Source organism: Rhinoraja longicauda, chromosome 7 (genome assembly GCF_053455715.1).
Source record: "Rhinoraja longicauda isolate Sanriku21f chromosome 7, sRhiLon1.1, whole genome shotgun sequence".
NCBI classification, from domain to species: Eukaryota; Metazoa; Chordata; class Chondrichthyes; order Rajiformes; family Arhynchobatidae; genus Rhinoraja; species Rhinoraja longicauda.
Genome location: NC_135959.1, coordinates 68,422,789 through 68,437,119, shown reverse-complemented (window position 1 = coordinate 68,437,119; position 14,331 = coordinate 68,422,789). Strand labels below are relative to the sequence as shown.

General features: G+C 42.2%; 1 protein-coding gene across 1 annotated transcript in view; it reads right to left on the bottom strand.

The window, feature by feature from the left end:
- Positions 1-229: 229 nt before the first annotated feature.
- Positions 230-14,331, bottom strand: part of angptl5 (angiopoietin-like 5) — a 20,018-nt gene continuing 5,916 nt past the window's right edge. The window contains 6 exon segments of the mRNA XM_078402800.1: positions 230-2,005; positions 4,097-4,282; positions 6,890-7,010; positions 7,843-7,943; positions 13,546-13,639; positions 14,183-14,286. Coding sequence (XP_078258926.1) covers positions 1,647-2,005; positions 4,097-4,282; positions 6,890-7,010; positions 7,843-7,943; positions 13,546-13,639; positions 14,183-14,286 — 965 coding nt within the window. The 3' untranslated portion in view covers positions 230-1,646.

Here is a 14,331-nt window from a genome sequence, read left to right as displayed (position 1 = left end):
TTAATACTGTCCTCCTGGACATCAATAATGCTACAGATACATGCAGCTCTCCTCTTCATCTTTCAGCTGCTGCATTAAAATATAGAGAGGATCACACATTATAATAGTTAAGTGACCAAATCACTTCTCTCTGTCAGATTAGTCAACTTTTCCTCATCTGTTTATTAACGTTGGAAAAAGGTGGTTATGTTGCTTCAAAGTCTGTTACAGATTATTTTGCTGCATAACCTATAACATAATCCAAACTTGTGATTTACTGAATCATCCACCATTTTGGGAAATTAAGATTCAATCTGGAAACACATCTCAGAATGTTTAATCATTCCCAGTTTTATAAAACATTCAGATTTAGATTTACAATCTTGTCTTGTGTAATGATTGCAATATAAATATTAATATAAAGAACATATCTAAATAGTGGAGCTACTGTAAATATTGTTTTGCAATATGAAAAAATACAGGAACTAGAGTAGTCATTTCCAAGTAACATCATAAACAAGAGTAAATTAAAAGAGATGATAGTGTTAATATGATTACAACAATATAGAGGGGCGTGGCTGTGTTCTGCAGCTGCGGCTCACTGGCAGTCTCTCTGTCTTTTTTTTGTCTATTGTCATCGTTTAATGTACGTTTTGTTCTATTTTTAACTCTGTGTATGTGGGGGGGTGGTGGGGGGGCGGGGGAAACCTTCTTTCAAATCTCCTCCTCAACGGAGATGTGACCTTTACCGTGTCGTATCTCCGTTCGCGCTACGGCCTAACATCGTGGAGTCGGCGGCCTCCAGCTGGGATCGACCTTGAAGACTCCGGTCACAGGGCCTGGACTTACCATCTCGGAGGCTTCGGCCGTGGGCCCTGCAGACCGCAACATCGGGAGCTCGCAGGTCCCTGGCTGGCGACCGGCTTTCGGGAGCTCCAGCCGTAGCAGCTTCGACCGCCCCGAAGCGCAAGGTACGATCGACCCGCTCGCAGGCCCTTCATCGCCCTGCGTGGCTCGGCCGCAGCACTTTCCATCGCCCAGTGGGGGCTCAGGACCTTCATCGGCCTGCTTGGCTCGGCCCTGGGACTTTCCATCGCCCGGTGGGGGCTCAGGACCTTCATCGGCCTGCTTAGCTCGGCCCTGGGACTTACCATTGCCCGGTGGGGGCTTCAAAAAGTTGGGAGCCTCGATCACCTCGTGGCACAACGGGAGAAGAAATGAGGAGGAGATAAGACTTTGCCTTCCATCACAGTGAGGGTGTGCCTAGAGCAATCACTGTGATGGCTGTTTGTGTAAAAATTGTATCTGTGTGTCCTGTGCTTTTTGTTGTCTACTGCCGGACCCTGACGTGAGAGGACGCTGGCGTTGTTTATTCGCCGCTTCTCCGTTAGGATAGTTTGTCTGTTTGTTTTTATGTTATGATTGTTTATATAAAGCGCTTTGAGCTTCTGGAAAGGCGCTATATAAAATAAATGCTTGTTATTATTATTATTATTATTATTATATATTATTATTATTATTATATAATGTCCCTAGTAATAAAAAGGAACTGCAGGTGCTGGTTTATACCAAAGATAGACATAAAATGCCGGCGTAATTCAGCGGGTCGGGCAACATCTCTGGAAATATTGGATAGGTGACGTTTCGGTTGGGAATGTCCCTTGGTATTAATTTCCCCATGACAGGATTTTAAGCAGAAGCATATTGATTATCCTTACAAATGTGGATGGGATCGCATGAGATTCATTGAAACTGACTATTTTCATTGGTATCCCATTTTGTTTCCATGTCTCCCAACGAATATGGGAAGTAAGTGACTTATCTGTCATGGGATGAACTTCATTCAAGTTGGCCAGGCCACACTGACTGTACCACCAGCCAGTTTTATTGTGGTGAACACTGCAGCTGTTGACCAACTGTCCTTGTATATTACATTGTGGATCGCAGCCATCATTGTCACGATCAAAAGTACTGAAGGGCATTCCATTCTCATCATCCTGTGTTTCATATCCTCGAAATGCATCCCCTAGATAAAATAAAATATATCTTAGAATTCTGTGAGGTGGAACTACTTTTGCACTTACATTGTAAAAAAATACTGAATGGATTAAATATTATTCATAAACTATTACAGTATTTTGATAATTCGGATTACCATTTACAACTATGCACTTTTGTAAGTAAATTAACTGTATTATGATTATTAAAAGTTATTTGCAGATTTTTGGAAACCCTTTTTTGATCTGAAGGTTGTCTACATAAATTGGTAACTCATACATTACACATCTCCATTAATCATCAGAATCAGAATAGCCTTTATTGTCATCCAAAAAAACAAGTCTTTTGGACGAAATTCCGTTACCCACAGTCCAACAATAAGAGCAATAAAAATAAGCAATAACACACACAATCACAAACCAACACAAAACAATAAAAAGAAACATCCATCACAGTGAGTCTCCTCCAGTGGCACGGTGGCGCAGTGGTAGAGTTGCTGCCTTACAGCGAATGCAGCGCCTGAGACTCGGGTTCGACCCTGACTAGGGGCGCCGTCTGTACGGAGTTTGTACGTTCTCCCCGTGACCTGCGTGGGCTTTCTCCGAGATTTTCGTTTTCCTCCCACACTCCAAAGACGTACAGGTATGTAGGTTAATTGACTGGGTAAAATGTAAAAATTGTCCCTAGTGTGTGTAGGATAGTGTTAATGTGCGGGGATCACTGGGCGGCACGGACTCGGTGGGCCGAAGGGCCTGTTTCCACGCTGTATCTCTAAATCTAAAAAAAATCTAAATCCAGTCACCTCCTCACTGTGATGGAAACCAGAATGTCTTTTCTCTTCCCCTGCCGTCTTCTCCCATGGTCAGGCTGTGGAACTTGCCACGTCGCGGCGGTCAGGGCCCCCGACATTGAAGCCCCCGCCGGGCTGAGAAAATCCCGCAGCCGGTTCCAAGCCGCGCCGGACGGTGAAAGGTCCGCAGCGGGCCGACCAAAGCCCCGCGATTCGGGGCGGGCGAAGACGCTGTCACTGGCGGAGCTCTTGATGTCGGCCCCCACCCAGGGGCCTGCGAGCTTCCGATATCCACGCGGCCCGCGGCCGAAGCCTCCAAAGGCGAGTCGCAGCCGCACTCGCAGCGCCACCAGCCTCCGAAGGCAGCCAGCTCCACTGGTGGTGAGTACAGTCCACGGGTTCTGCGGACCAGAGCCTAGGTGGTCCCAGCTGGAGGCCGCCAACTCCAGGTGTTTGGCCGATGGTAGGTCGCAGCGGGAACGGAGACACGACCCAGACAAAAAAGGTCGGGTCTCCGTTCGGAAGAGACAATTTTTCCGTTCTCCACCCCCCCCCCCACACATAGTACACAACCACAAAAAACACTACATCATATCTAAACACTAATTCAGACCAAAAACAACAAAAACACAAAAGACAAACAGACTGCAGGTGAGCCGCAGCTGCTGCGCAGCGCCACCACTTCCTCTCCCTCTCTCCTCATTGCACAAGGAACTAACAACAAGCATTTCACCTTTGTTAGGATTCCACTTGCATTACCTTCCTGAAATAGATTTATATTATCCATAAAAACAACTCCAGACATCTTATGAAAATCATAAAATTAATCTTCCCATCACAAAAAGCACTGGTGCAATATCACTGATGAAAAGTATTTGCTAGTAAACCTTTATTATCTCCAAAAAACAGTTTACATCCTCATTGATCAATATTCTTTCTCATTTATAGCATAATAATAGATGTGACTCGATTCTTCAATCGGAGTTTCAACACTTTGTATTACTTCCATAGAAAAAGTGATTGCATTTCACAACTAATCTATTTGTTGAAAATGTTTCAGCATATCATGAATTTATATAAACATAATTTTGTAACAAACTTAACTCTTTCAACGATGGATTTAAGGCATCCTACTGCTCAAAACAAACAACCCATGAAGGACAACCCCTGCAGTACATCTGCAGCAGGAAAATTGTAATCCACCACGATCTGCAAATTCATTGGTAATTCTTATTCCTTAAATCAGATATGAATTAATGGCAATAATCCAGTTGAAATATACACTTGCAATTTTTAGATGAAATCATAAAGAGTCCAAAATAATCATACCAGCTGTTCCAGTAAAATGACCTAAATGTAGCTTGAATTGTTTTCTTTCATCACCAATATAGAAATCCTCATAAGATGCATAAGCTGTAGTTTCATCATCTGATTCAAACGTCACAAGAAGATTGAACTTTACATTTTTCTGATTCACGATGTGGAAAACGTTCCGTAATCCCAGCCAGAATTCTCCTGTTTAAAGCAAGAATGTACGTTTGGAATGGAAATATCATCTTATTCAAAAACTATGCAAAAAGAAAGGAAAAAGTGCCAGTTGCCAGCATCAATGCCTTGAAAAGAAAGATTACCATATCAATGTAGAGCATGAGACAAAATAAGAACATTTTACAAAACCGCAGAGGGTTCGTTGGGTAAACAACAAGATGCAGGAATGCTTCTTAAATGAAGAATAAATGAAGAATAAATAGAATTTTATAAATGATGAAAAAGACTGCAAATGCTGGAATCTGGAACAAAAACACAATGCTGGAAGAACTCAGTGGGTCAAGCAACATCTGTGCAGCAAAAGCTGTACATCGGCATTTTGGGTTAAGACACTTCATCAGGATGGAAGCTATTTGACCCACTGAGTTCTTCAAGCATTCAGGTTTTTGTGCCAGAATTGTATAAAACCTGGGAATAAGTATGAACTGGTGGATGATATAAGAAGATCTGATATGGGTGATTAAACAGTAAAAGGAAGTGAAAGTATCAAAATAAGACAATGACATGGAAGAATTTGCGACATAAAATCACTGAACGTTAAAGAAGAAAATAGAATTGATAAAATGTAGAAGTTGAAAATCTTGAACTCTTAATTGGATACTCTAATTTGATTCTGGTTCGTAGGTGAGTGGTAAAATGGGAGTTAATGAGAATGCAAAAAAAAACAAAATTGAATTAATGTAGCACCAGTGTATTGTGTGCATTAGTTATATTGATATTGGTGTATTATTATCACTTATACTGAAATACAATTAACAACTTTGTTTGCTTGTCTATTTGATGTTGAAAATATCACATTAAGGAGGAATGAAAACGGTAAAGGCTATTCTTCTGGAGATTAGAAAGGAGAAGGGTTGATGTGTGTTGTGGTAGGATCTTGTAGCTGAAAGGGAGAAAAGTGATCTACTTATTGCAGAGACTAGTGAGTTGCAAGGTGCGGACAAGCAGAGTGGAGACACAAGCAATAGGACAATTGTGATCAACAGATCAAATGCTGCTGAGAGAAAATGGAACTGATGGAAAATAAAGATGACAATTCAGAAAGTATGTCACAGAAAACAAAGTGAACAGAATAACAGTACAGTTGAGAAACTGTGAATCTTAATATAGATCTGAATACAAAAAGATGATCCATATAGTTGCAGAGGTCTTTAGCTATAAGTATCTATAGAAAAATATAATTCCAGACATGAGGAGAAATTTAAAACAGGAACCAAGGGGGGAGAAACTTTGAGAAATGGATGAGTTCAAAGCACCAGCAAATTAAAAACTCAAGATCAGAATGAGAGAAAGAAACAAAATATATGTAGTCACCACAGTTTAGTTGTCAACTATGTCCACTATTAATGTTGATGTTAATGTTATAATGCAGCAAATTACTGTTATAAGGGGTAAAATAGATTCTAACAAATTTAAATGAAAAATGTGCAGGGAACAAACAGTAACTTGTGGAACCAGCGCTGCCCTCGCAGCTGCGGCTTGCCTGCAGACCGTCTGTCTTTTGTGTTTTTTGTTGTTTTTGTATGAATTGTAGTTTTAATATGGTGTAGTGTTTGTATGTTATGTGGGGGGGGGGGGGGAACTGTAACATTGTCTCTCCCGAGCGGAGACGCGACCTTTGTTTCTGTGTCGTGTCTCCGTTCCCGCTGCGGCCCACCACCGGCCATGCACCTGGGACCACCTGGGGCTCTGGTTCGCAGAGCCCGCGGCCCGGACTCACCACCTGCGGCGCTGGCTGCCTTCGGATGCTGCGGGAGCGGCTGTGACTCGTGTTCGGAGGCTCCGGCGCGGGCCGCGTGGATGTCGGAAGCCCGCAGGCCCCTGGGTGGGGGCCGACATCGGGAGCTCCGGCAGCGGCAGCGGCAGCGACAGCGTCTCCCCCCCCCCCCCCCCCCAGAATCGCGGGGCTTGGGTCGGCCCGCTGCGGACCTTTCACCGTCCGGTGCGGCCTGGAATAGGCCGCGGGTTTGTCTCTGCCCGGCGGGGGCTTCAATGTCGGGAGCCCCGACCGCCCTGACGGGGCAACTCCAACAGCCCGACCGCGGGAGAAGACGGCAGGGGAAGAGAAAAATACATTGTGGCCTTCCATCACAGTGAGGAGGTGACTGGAGGAGACTCACTGTAATGGATGTTTCTTTTGTTTGGTGTTAGTTTATGATTGTATGTGTTATTGCATTTTTATTGATTATTCTTATTGGTCTTATTGTTGAACTGCGGGTAATGTTTCATTTCACTACACATTTATGTGTATGTGACAAATAAACGACTATTGACTATTGAACAATAACTTGTGGCATACAAAATCATAGAGGATATTTATGTGGAGCAGACCTCTCATCAGATGTATTTCACAGTGATGGAACGTCAGTTAAATAATATCACCATCCAAACAATGGAATAGAAATACATCTTTGGTTGCTTAGCTACATGCATATTATAAAAATAGCTACACGTTGTACTCTACTTCTAAAAGTTGATTCCATTCAAGTCTAGAAAGTTGCGCAGGTTGAAAGAATAAGAAATCTAATAACAATTAAACATTTTATTCTTCATGAAGAATTGCGTGTTGCTTACCACCAAGATCACCAAAGCCATCCATGTATTCTTCCCAGGCTCGCACAAATTCAATGGTTTCATCAATCCGTTTCTGAATCACAGTCCAGCCACCACCCATAAAGTCCATTTCACAGAACACCTATGAAAAAAAAATTGTAACTATAGAGTTTAAGGATTGGTAATTGTGATGAAAGGGAAGAAGTCATAACTAATTGTTGCAAATATTTATTTGATTGAGTGTCATACTGCCAAAGGGTGCCGAGATTGAATAGAATGGAGTGATTAACTGAATGTAGGCTTGAATCTTAAAAACAGGGGGAAACTTTATCATTATGATGGTTTCAAGAGTCTTTATTCAAAAAGAGCATAAAGAATGCTCAAGAGGAAAAAGAGAGATGTTTAGAACCAAGGTGACCATAGTAGAAATGCCTCCCTGTGTATGTATTTAAGGATACTTTTATAATTAGGTTTTTTGATTTCATGTTGATTTTTCCAAATGTAATTTTCTCCTTTGTGATTTTTTCATCCTCTTTTGAGGATTCTGAGTTTACCTCAAGCCTACTCATAACGTTTGTCACATCTGTTTTCTTCTTCAACTTATTAGCCTTGTTAACTTCCTTGGCTCTTTGTGTAGGTTAATTAGCCTCTTTCCTCTAACCTCACACCCCACCTCATTGAGCTATATTGTTCTCAGAGGTATAAATTATCTCCCTACGTGTGTTCTACTACTTGTCTATTGCTTTACCTGTGGAGAATCTGAGGTATTATTATTATAAGAAGGTCCTGCTTTACAAACATTTGCCATTGCTCATCTAACTGTTTCACTACTGATATCATTCTGACTTGAGCCCTGATCTTATCTCCAACCTCTACCACTAAGTCCCTGGCCTAATTTATTTCTCTCTACTGGACCCAAACTCTGAGGGATTCCACCTCTACATCAGATAGTTCCATCAGATACATATAAATACCTCAAATGGATAATCAGCACCCTCTGGTTGAATTATGTAGATTCCACTTGGTGCCCTGGAGAGAGATCCGACTGTGTCCTTAATGTCAGTACAGTCAAAATCTGTAACAGTTATAAACAAATATTTCCAAATGCTTTCATAATTTAAATGCTGCCAATTTTAATTTTCTTATTTCCTAAATAATAGCCCAGATTTTCCAAGCAAATGTCAGCAGCTGAACTCTGTTTCATCTACCTCGCTCTCATCCTCCCTCTCTGAAATAATGTCCACCTCTCCCTTCGTTGACCTCCACAGCCCCTCTGACCTCACTGACTACTACAACCGCACTCTCTCCTCCTGCCTCGACCAGCTTGCACCTATAAAAACCAAAACAGTTTCCTTCACCCACTCTGCTCCCTGGTTTACCCCTGAACTCCACGTGATGAAAACTCATGCCCGCCAACTTGAAAGACTCCGCAACAAAACAGGTCTCACAATTCACTCCCAAGCCTACAAAGACCACATGCAGCACTACAAAGATGCCCTCTCCCGCGCCCACTCCACCTACTACTCTTAAATAATTCACTCTGGCTCCGGAAACCCAAAAACACTCTTCTCTACAATAAACAAACTCCTCAGCCCCCTGGACACCATCTCCCAATCATTCACAGTTGACAAATGCACCATTTTCCTTTCATTCTTCCAAAGCAAAATAGACAACATCTACAGCACCTTAACCACCAACGCACCTGCTCCCCCTCAAACCACCTGCCCCCCCTTATCCTGTCAGCCCATGCCTTAATTCTCCCCAATCTCCACCACCGACCTCTCTGACCTCTTCACAGGAATAAAAACTGCCACCTGCTCTCTGGACCCCATCCCCTCCAGCTTTGTCAAGGCCTGCCTTCCTGCTCTCTCTCCACTTATCACTGCAACAATAAACTCCTCCCTGTCCACTGGCATCGTCCCGCCATCCCTCAAAATCGCTGCTGTCACCCCCATTCTGAAAAAACCTGGTCTAAACCCTGACACCCCAAACAACTTCAGACCAATCTCCAACCTACCCTTTCTGTCCAAAGTTTTGGAACGTGCTGTAGCTTCCCAACTCAAATACCACCTCTCTACCAATAACCTGTATGAAACTTTCCAATCCGGATTCTGCTCAAACCACTGTACTGAAACTGCGCTCCTCAAAATCACAAACGACATTCTCCTCTCCTCCGACGCTGGCAACCTCAACATCCTCATCCTACTTGACCTCAGCGCCGCCTTTGACACCATAAATCACTCCATTCTCCTCACCCGACTTGAAACCTCCCTTAACATCACCGGGACAGCCCTATCCTGGTTCAAATCTTACCTCTCTGACAGACACCAGTTCATCTCCATTAACAACTGTAAATCCCCCACCGCTCCCCTCCCCCAAGGTGTCCCCCAAGGCTCAGTCCTTGGCCCCCTCCTCTTCATCCTCTACCTGTTCCCCCTTGGTCAATTAATCCGCTGTCATGGTCTCAACTTCCACTGCTTCGCCGATGATATCCAGCTCCTCATCTCCACCAAGTCAATCTCCCCCACCACACACTCTACACTGACAAACTGCATCACTGAAATAAAATCTTGGCTTCAATCAAATTTCCTCAAACTCAATTGCAACAAATCTGAAATCATCATCATTGGTCCAAAAACGCTCACCAAATCCACCCAAAACTTCATCCTCAACATTGATGGTCTCCCAGTATCCACCTCACCTCACATCCGGAATCTTGGAATCATCTTTGATCAAGCCCTCTCCTTCGACAAACACATCAAACACATCACAAAGACAGCCTTCTTCCACCTCAAAAACATTGCCCGTCTCCGTCCATCCCTCTCCTCCACAGCTGCAGAAACCCTCATCCACGTCTTCATCACCTCCCGTCTGGACTACTGCAACAGCCTCCTCTATGGCGCACCCTCAAAAATCATCAGTAAACTTCAATATTCAAAACTCCGCTGCCCGTCTACTCACCCACACCCCGATCCGTGACCATATCACCCCCGTCCTTTATAAACTCCACTGGCTCCCCATCCCCCAGAGAATCCAGTACAAAATCCTCCTCATAACCTACAAAGCCCTCCATAACCTGGCCCCATCCTACCTGACCGACCTCCTCTGCTGCTGCCAATCTCCTATCCCCCCCACATCCGGACCAAACTCAGATCCTGGGGGGACAGGGCTTTCTCCATCGCTGCTCCCACCCTATGGAACTCACTACCCCAAACCGTTAGAGACTCCCCCACACTCACCACATTCAAAACATCGCTGAAGTCTCACCTATTCAGTACTGCCTTCAACCACTGAAGGTCACCTCACCTTCTGTCTCCTTTCTCTGTTCGTTTATTTATTTACTTATTTATCTATTTATTAATTTCCCTATGTTCTCTAAATCTCTGTAAAGCGTCTTTGAGTATATGAAAAGCGCTATATAAATAAAATACATTATTATTAAAATACATTATAAACACTTGATATTTACCGATTTAAAAGGCGAGGACTTCGGCATTTTCAAATGTAGAAATCTTTAACTTATTGAACAATACTAGTTGCATTCAAGACAGGGAACAGGATCTGGAACCCCAATGAATTCATTCTAATCATACTGCCAATTTTTATCAGATCCGTTTTCTCCTGATTTTAAACAGGGCGTAGGTCATTGATGACTTAAAAGGAAAACTGTAGGGAAGTAACATTTGTTTATCATTGCAGTTTTTTAAATGCTTTTAGTTATTTGTGAGAGTTCTAAGTCAATTTTATTTTCATTATTTCAATAAAATTCATAATGCTTATCAATATCTCTCAATATTTGAAACACTTAGAGCTGGTAAACCTGGAGATGGTGATTTTCCAAAGTACTGAGGAATGTTTCTTGGGTGGAATTCCCATTACTTCACCTGTTGCTCCTTAAACCCAACCACGAGTGCTTGGGATGTTTAGGGCTATATAATTAGGATCTTTGCCTCCCAACCAGGTAAGTACAGGCGTGGGAGAAGGGTCTCGACCTAAAACGTCACATATTCCTTTTCTCCAGAGATACTGTCTGACCCGCTGAATTACTCCTGCTTTTTGTGTCTATCTTCGGTGTAAACCAGCATCTGCAATTCCTTCCTACACAAGTACAGGCATGTAATGGCTACACAGGTGATGACTGCAGGCTCTGGACTCGTGCAAACAAGATCTGACTCAATTTCATTCTTCTCCGCACACATTTTATTTGATATTATTATTGTATATTTTTTCTTAAAAAATGGCACAATAATGGGCATGCCAGTTTACAGATAATAGTTATTTCATAAAATAATCTTCATAGTATTATTTCTAACAGCTATAGAAATGGTTTTGATTTATTTTAACTTAACAATGGAACACAGATCACAAATATCATGTGACCACTGAATGATATTTGGATGGCACAGTGATTAGCACAACTACCTTACGGCTCTCGAGACTGGGGTTCAATCCTGACATTGGGCGCTAACTGCATGGAGGTTGAATTTTCCCCTGTGATTTGTATAAATTGCCCTCGTGTAAGGAGGAGAAAGGGAGGATGGTACGGAAATGGCCAAGGGTAGATGATGGGGATGGGAGAGGAAAAAATTGAATTTTTACATTTTGGCTGCTTGATGATTGGTGTGAACAGAGTAGGCTAAATATCCTGTTTCTGTGTGGTGTGGCTCTATGTTTGGACACAATTCAGCTCAGCTGAATTGCACTTTTATTAATTTCAGTGCAACCATTTGACTCAATGATGTCAAATCAGAACTGCATGTTGTTTTCACTGTAGCAAAGTCAGAGACATGGCATTGATCTGTAAGGGGAGGCAAAACCTAACAAGCGGTACTCCACCAGATTTCAGATGCCATAGAAATGTATTTATGAAGCAACATGGAAGAGTTTTCTACACACTTTTCAGGTAAATCAGGACAATGGGGGATGTACTTTGCATGGCATTTATGTTACAGCCAATAGACCACCAACAATGTCTTTTTTTTAAAACAAAGTTTGTTTTATCATTCACTGAATGTGGATTTTACTGACAAAGACAACATTTATTATCCTTCTCCAACAGACTATCCATGGAAGCAATTAAAAGTCAATCACATTGATAGATCTGGAGTCACAGAAATGCCAGACTAGGTATAGGTGATAGGTACCAAACATAACCTTGCTGTTTTAGGTAATGTGATGTCAGTATCGTGCAAAACACAAGAATCTATTATTGAGGAAGAGGTAATATAGGATTGAGAAGAATGGATTTATAAATAGACAATAGACAATAGGTGCAGGAGGAGGCCATTCGGCCCTTCGAGCCAGCACCGCCATTCAATGTGATCATGGCTGATCATTCTCAATCAGTACCCCGTTCCTGCCTTCTCCCCATACCCCCTGACTCCGCTATCCTTAAGAGCTCTATCCAGCTCTCTCTTGAATGCATTCAGAGAATTGGCCTCCACTGCCTTCTGAGGCAGAGAATTCCACAGATTCACAACTCTCTGACTGAAAACGTTTTTCCTCATCTCAGTTCTAAATGGCCTACCCCTTATTCTTAAACTGTGGCCCCTTGTTCTGGACTCCCCCAACATTGGGAACATGTTTCCTGCCTCTAACGTGTCCAACCCCTTAATAATCTTATACGTTTCGATAAGATCTCCTCTCATCCTTCTAAGGAAGTCATGGTTGCCAAATCTGGTTGAATTTTGTGAGGTTGTAGGGAGCAGAATAAAGAAAAGAAAAACAGTTTTTGTAGCATATTTGAATTTCCAGGGGGTCTTCAATTAGATGCCACACAAGACATTATTCAACAAATTTGAGCACACAGCATTGAGTAATATACTCGTACGCATTGAGGATAGGGTATGGCCAGGAAACAGAAAGCAGGATATTATGAGTTCTAAGTTAGTCCTAAGACAATAGTGATTTAATTAATAAACAGAGTAGTCCAACTTCAAAATACGAACAAGTCAAGTCAAGTCAAGTCAATTTTTAGTTGTATAGCACATTTAAAAACAACCCACGTTGACCAAAGTGCTGTACATCTGATTAGGTTCCAATGGAAAAAAAAAAGAAACATACAGTAGCACGCAAACAGTTCACAGCGCCTCCTCAATGAGCCTCAAACGCTAGGCAGTAGAAATAGGTTTTGAGCCTGGACTTAAAGGAGTCGATGGAGGGGGCAGTTCTGATGGGGAGAGGGATGCTGTTCCACAGTCTAGGAGCTGCAACCGCAAAAGCGCGGTCACCCCTGAGCTTAAGCCTAGACCGCGGGATAGTGAGTAGCCCCAAGTCGGCCGACCTGAGGGACCTGGAGTTAGAGAGGGGGGTTAGAAGATTTTTGATGTGGGGGGGGAGTGTCCATTTAGGGCTTTATACGTGAATAGGAGGAGCTTGAAGTTGATTCTGTACCGTACAGGGAGCCAGTGGAGAGAGGCCAGAATCGGGGTGATGTGGTCCCTTTTACGGGTACCCGTCAGGAGTCTCGCTGCGGCGTTTTGGACCAGTTGCAGGCGGGACAGGGAAGATTGGCTGATCCCAGTGTATAGGGAGTTGCAGTAGTCTAGGCGGGAGGAAATGAAAACGTGAATGATTTTTTCTGTGTCGTCGAATTGGAGGAAAGGTTTGATTTTAGCTAATTTGATTGTATCTATGTTGAACAAGTAGTCCAACATCAATAATATGAATAAACTCACCATGTGATTGAACTGGTCTGGTAGGAAATCGATGAGTGTCAGTTGTCAGAAGCTCTGAACTTAAAAGATGTACACTCTTCATCAACTCCCTTATCTGTCAAAAGATTCATATGTTTGTTCTTTAATATATAATAATATATATTTCATATATATCTTTAATCACTTAAAGATACTGTATTAACCAATATTCCTTTTAAGAAAAAGACGGAAAGTTTTACAACATGTATTATTCCAGATTCTAATTTTATAATCTGGTGTACTCTAATCATATCAAACAATTCCCTAAAATATTGTGGATGGAACCAGAAGACGGGTCCCGACTCAAAACGTCACCCATCCATTTTCTCCAGATTTGCTGTTTGACCCGCTTGAGTTACTCCAGCATTTTGTGTCTATCATTCTAATGGCTCAGTTAGGTACCCCACTATCCTAACTCCAACTAAGCATTCGATTGATTTATATAACTATCATATCTCACCAATTCAGAGCGGGGGGTATGAAAAATGTTCTTGTGTTGTAAATTAGAAATTCATTACTATTTTATTGCATCTAATAGCATCTAACTTGACTATGTTCGTAATCACAGAAATTGAACTAAAGTAAATAAAATGGATATATAAATGATTGTGATTGTTACCTCTTCTGCTAGGTGGTCTAAGGATTGTTGCTGCCTTTCCATCATATTTCAAATAACTTTCTTGGTGCTTCGTGTGTAGGAAACCAGGGTTGCACATCAATTTCCTATAAAAAATGAATTAATATATTTATTTCTTATAATGATAATTT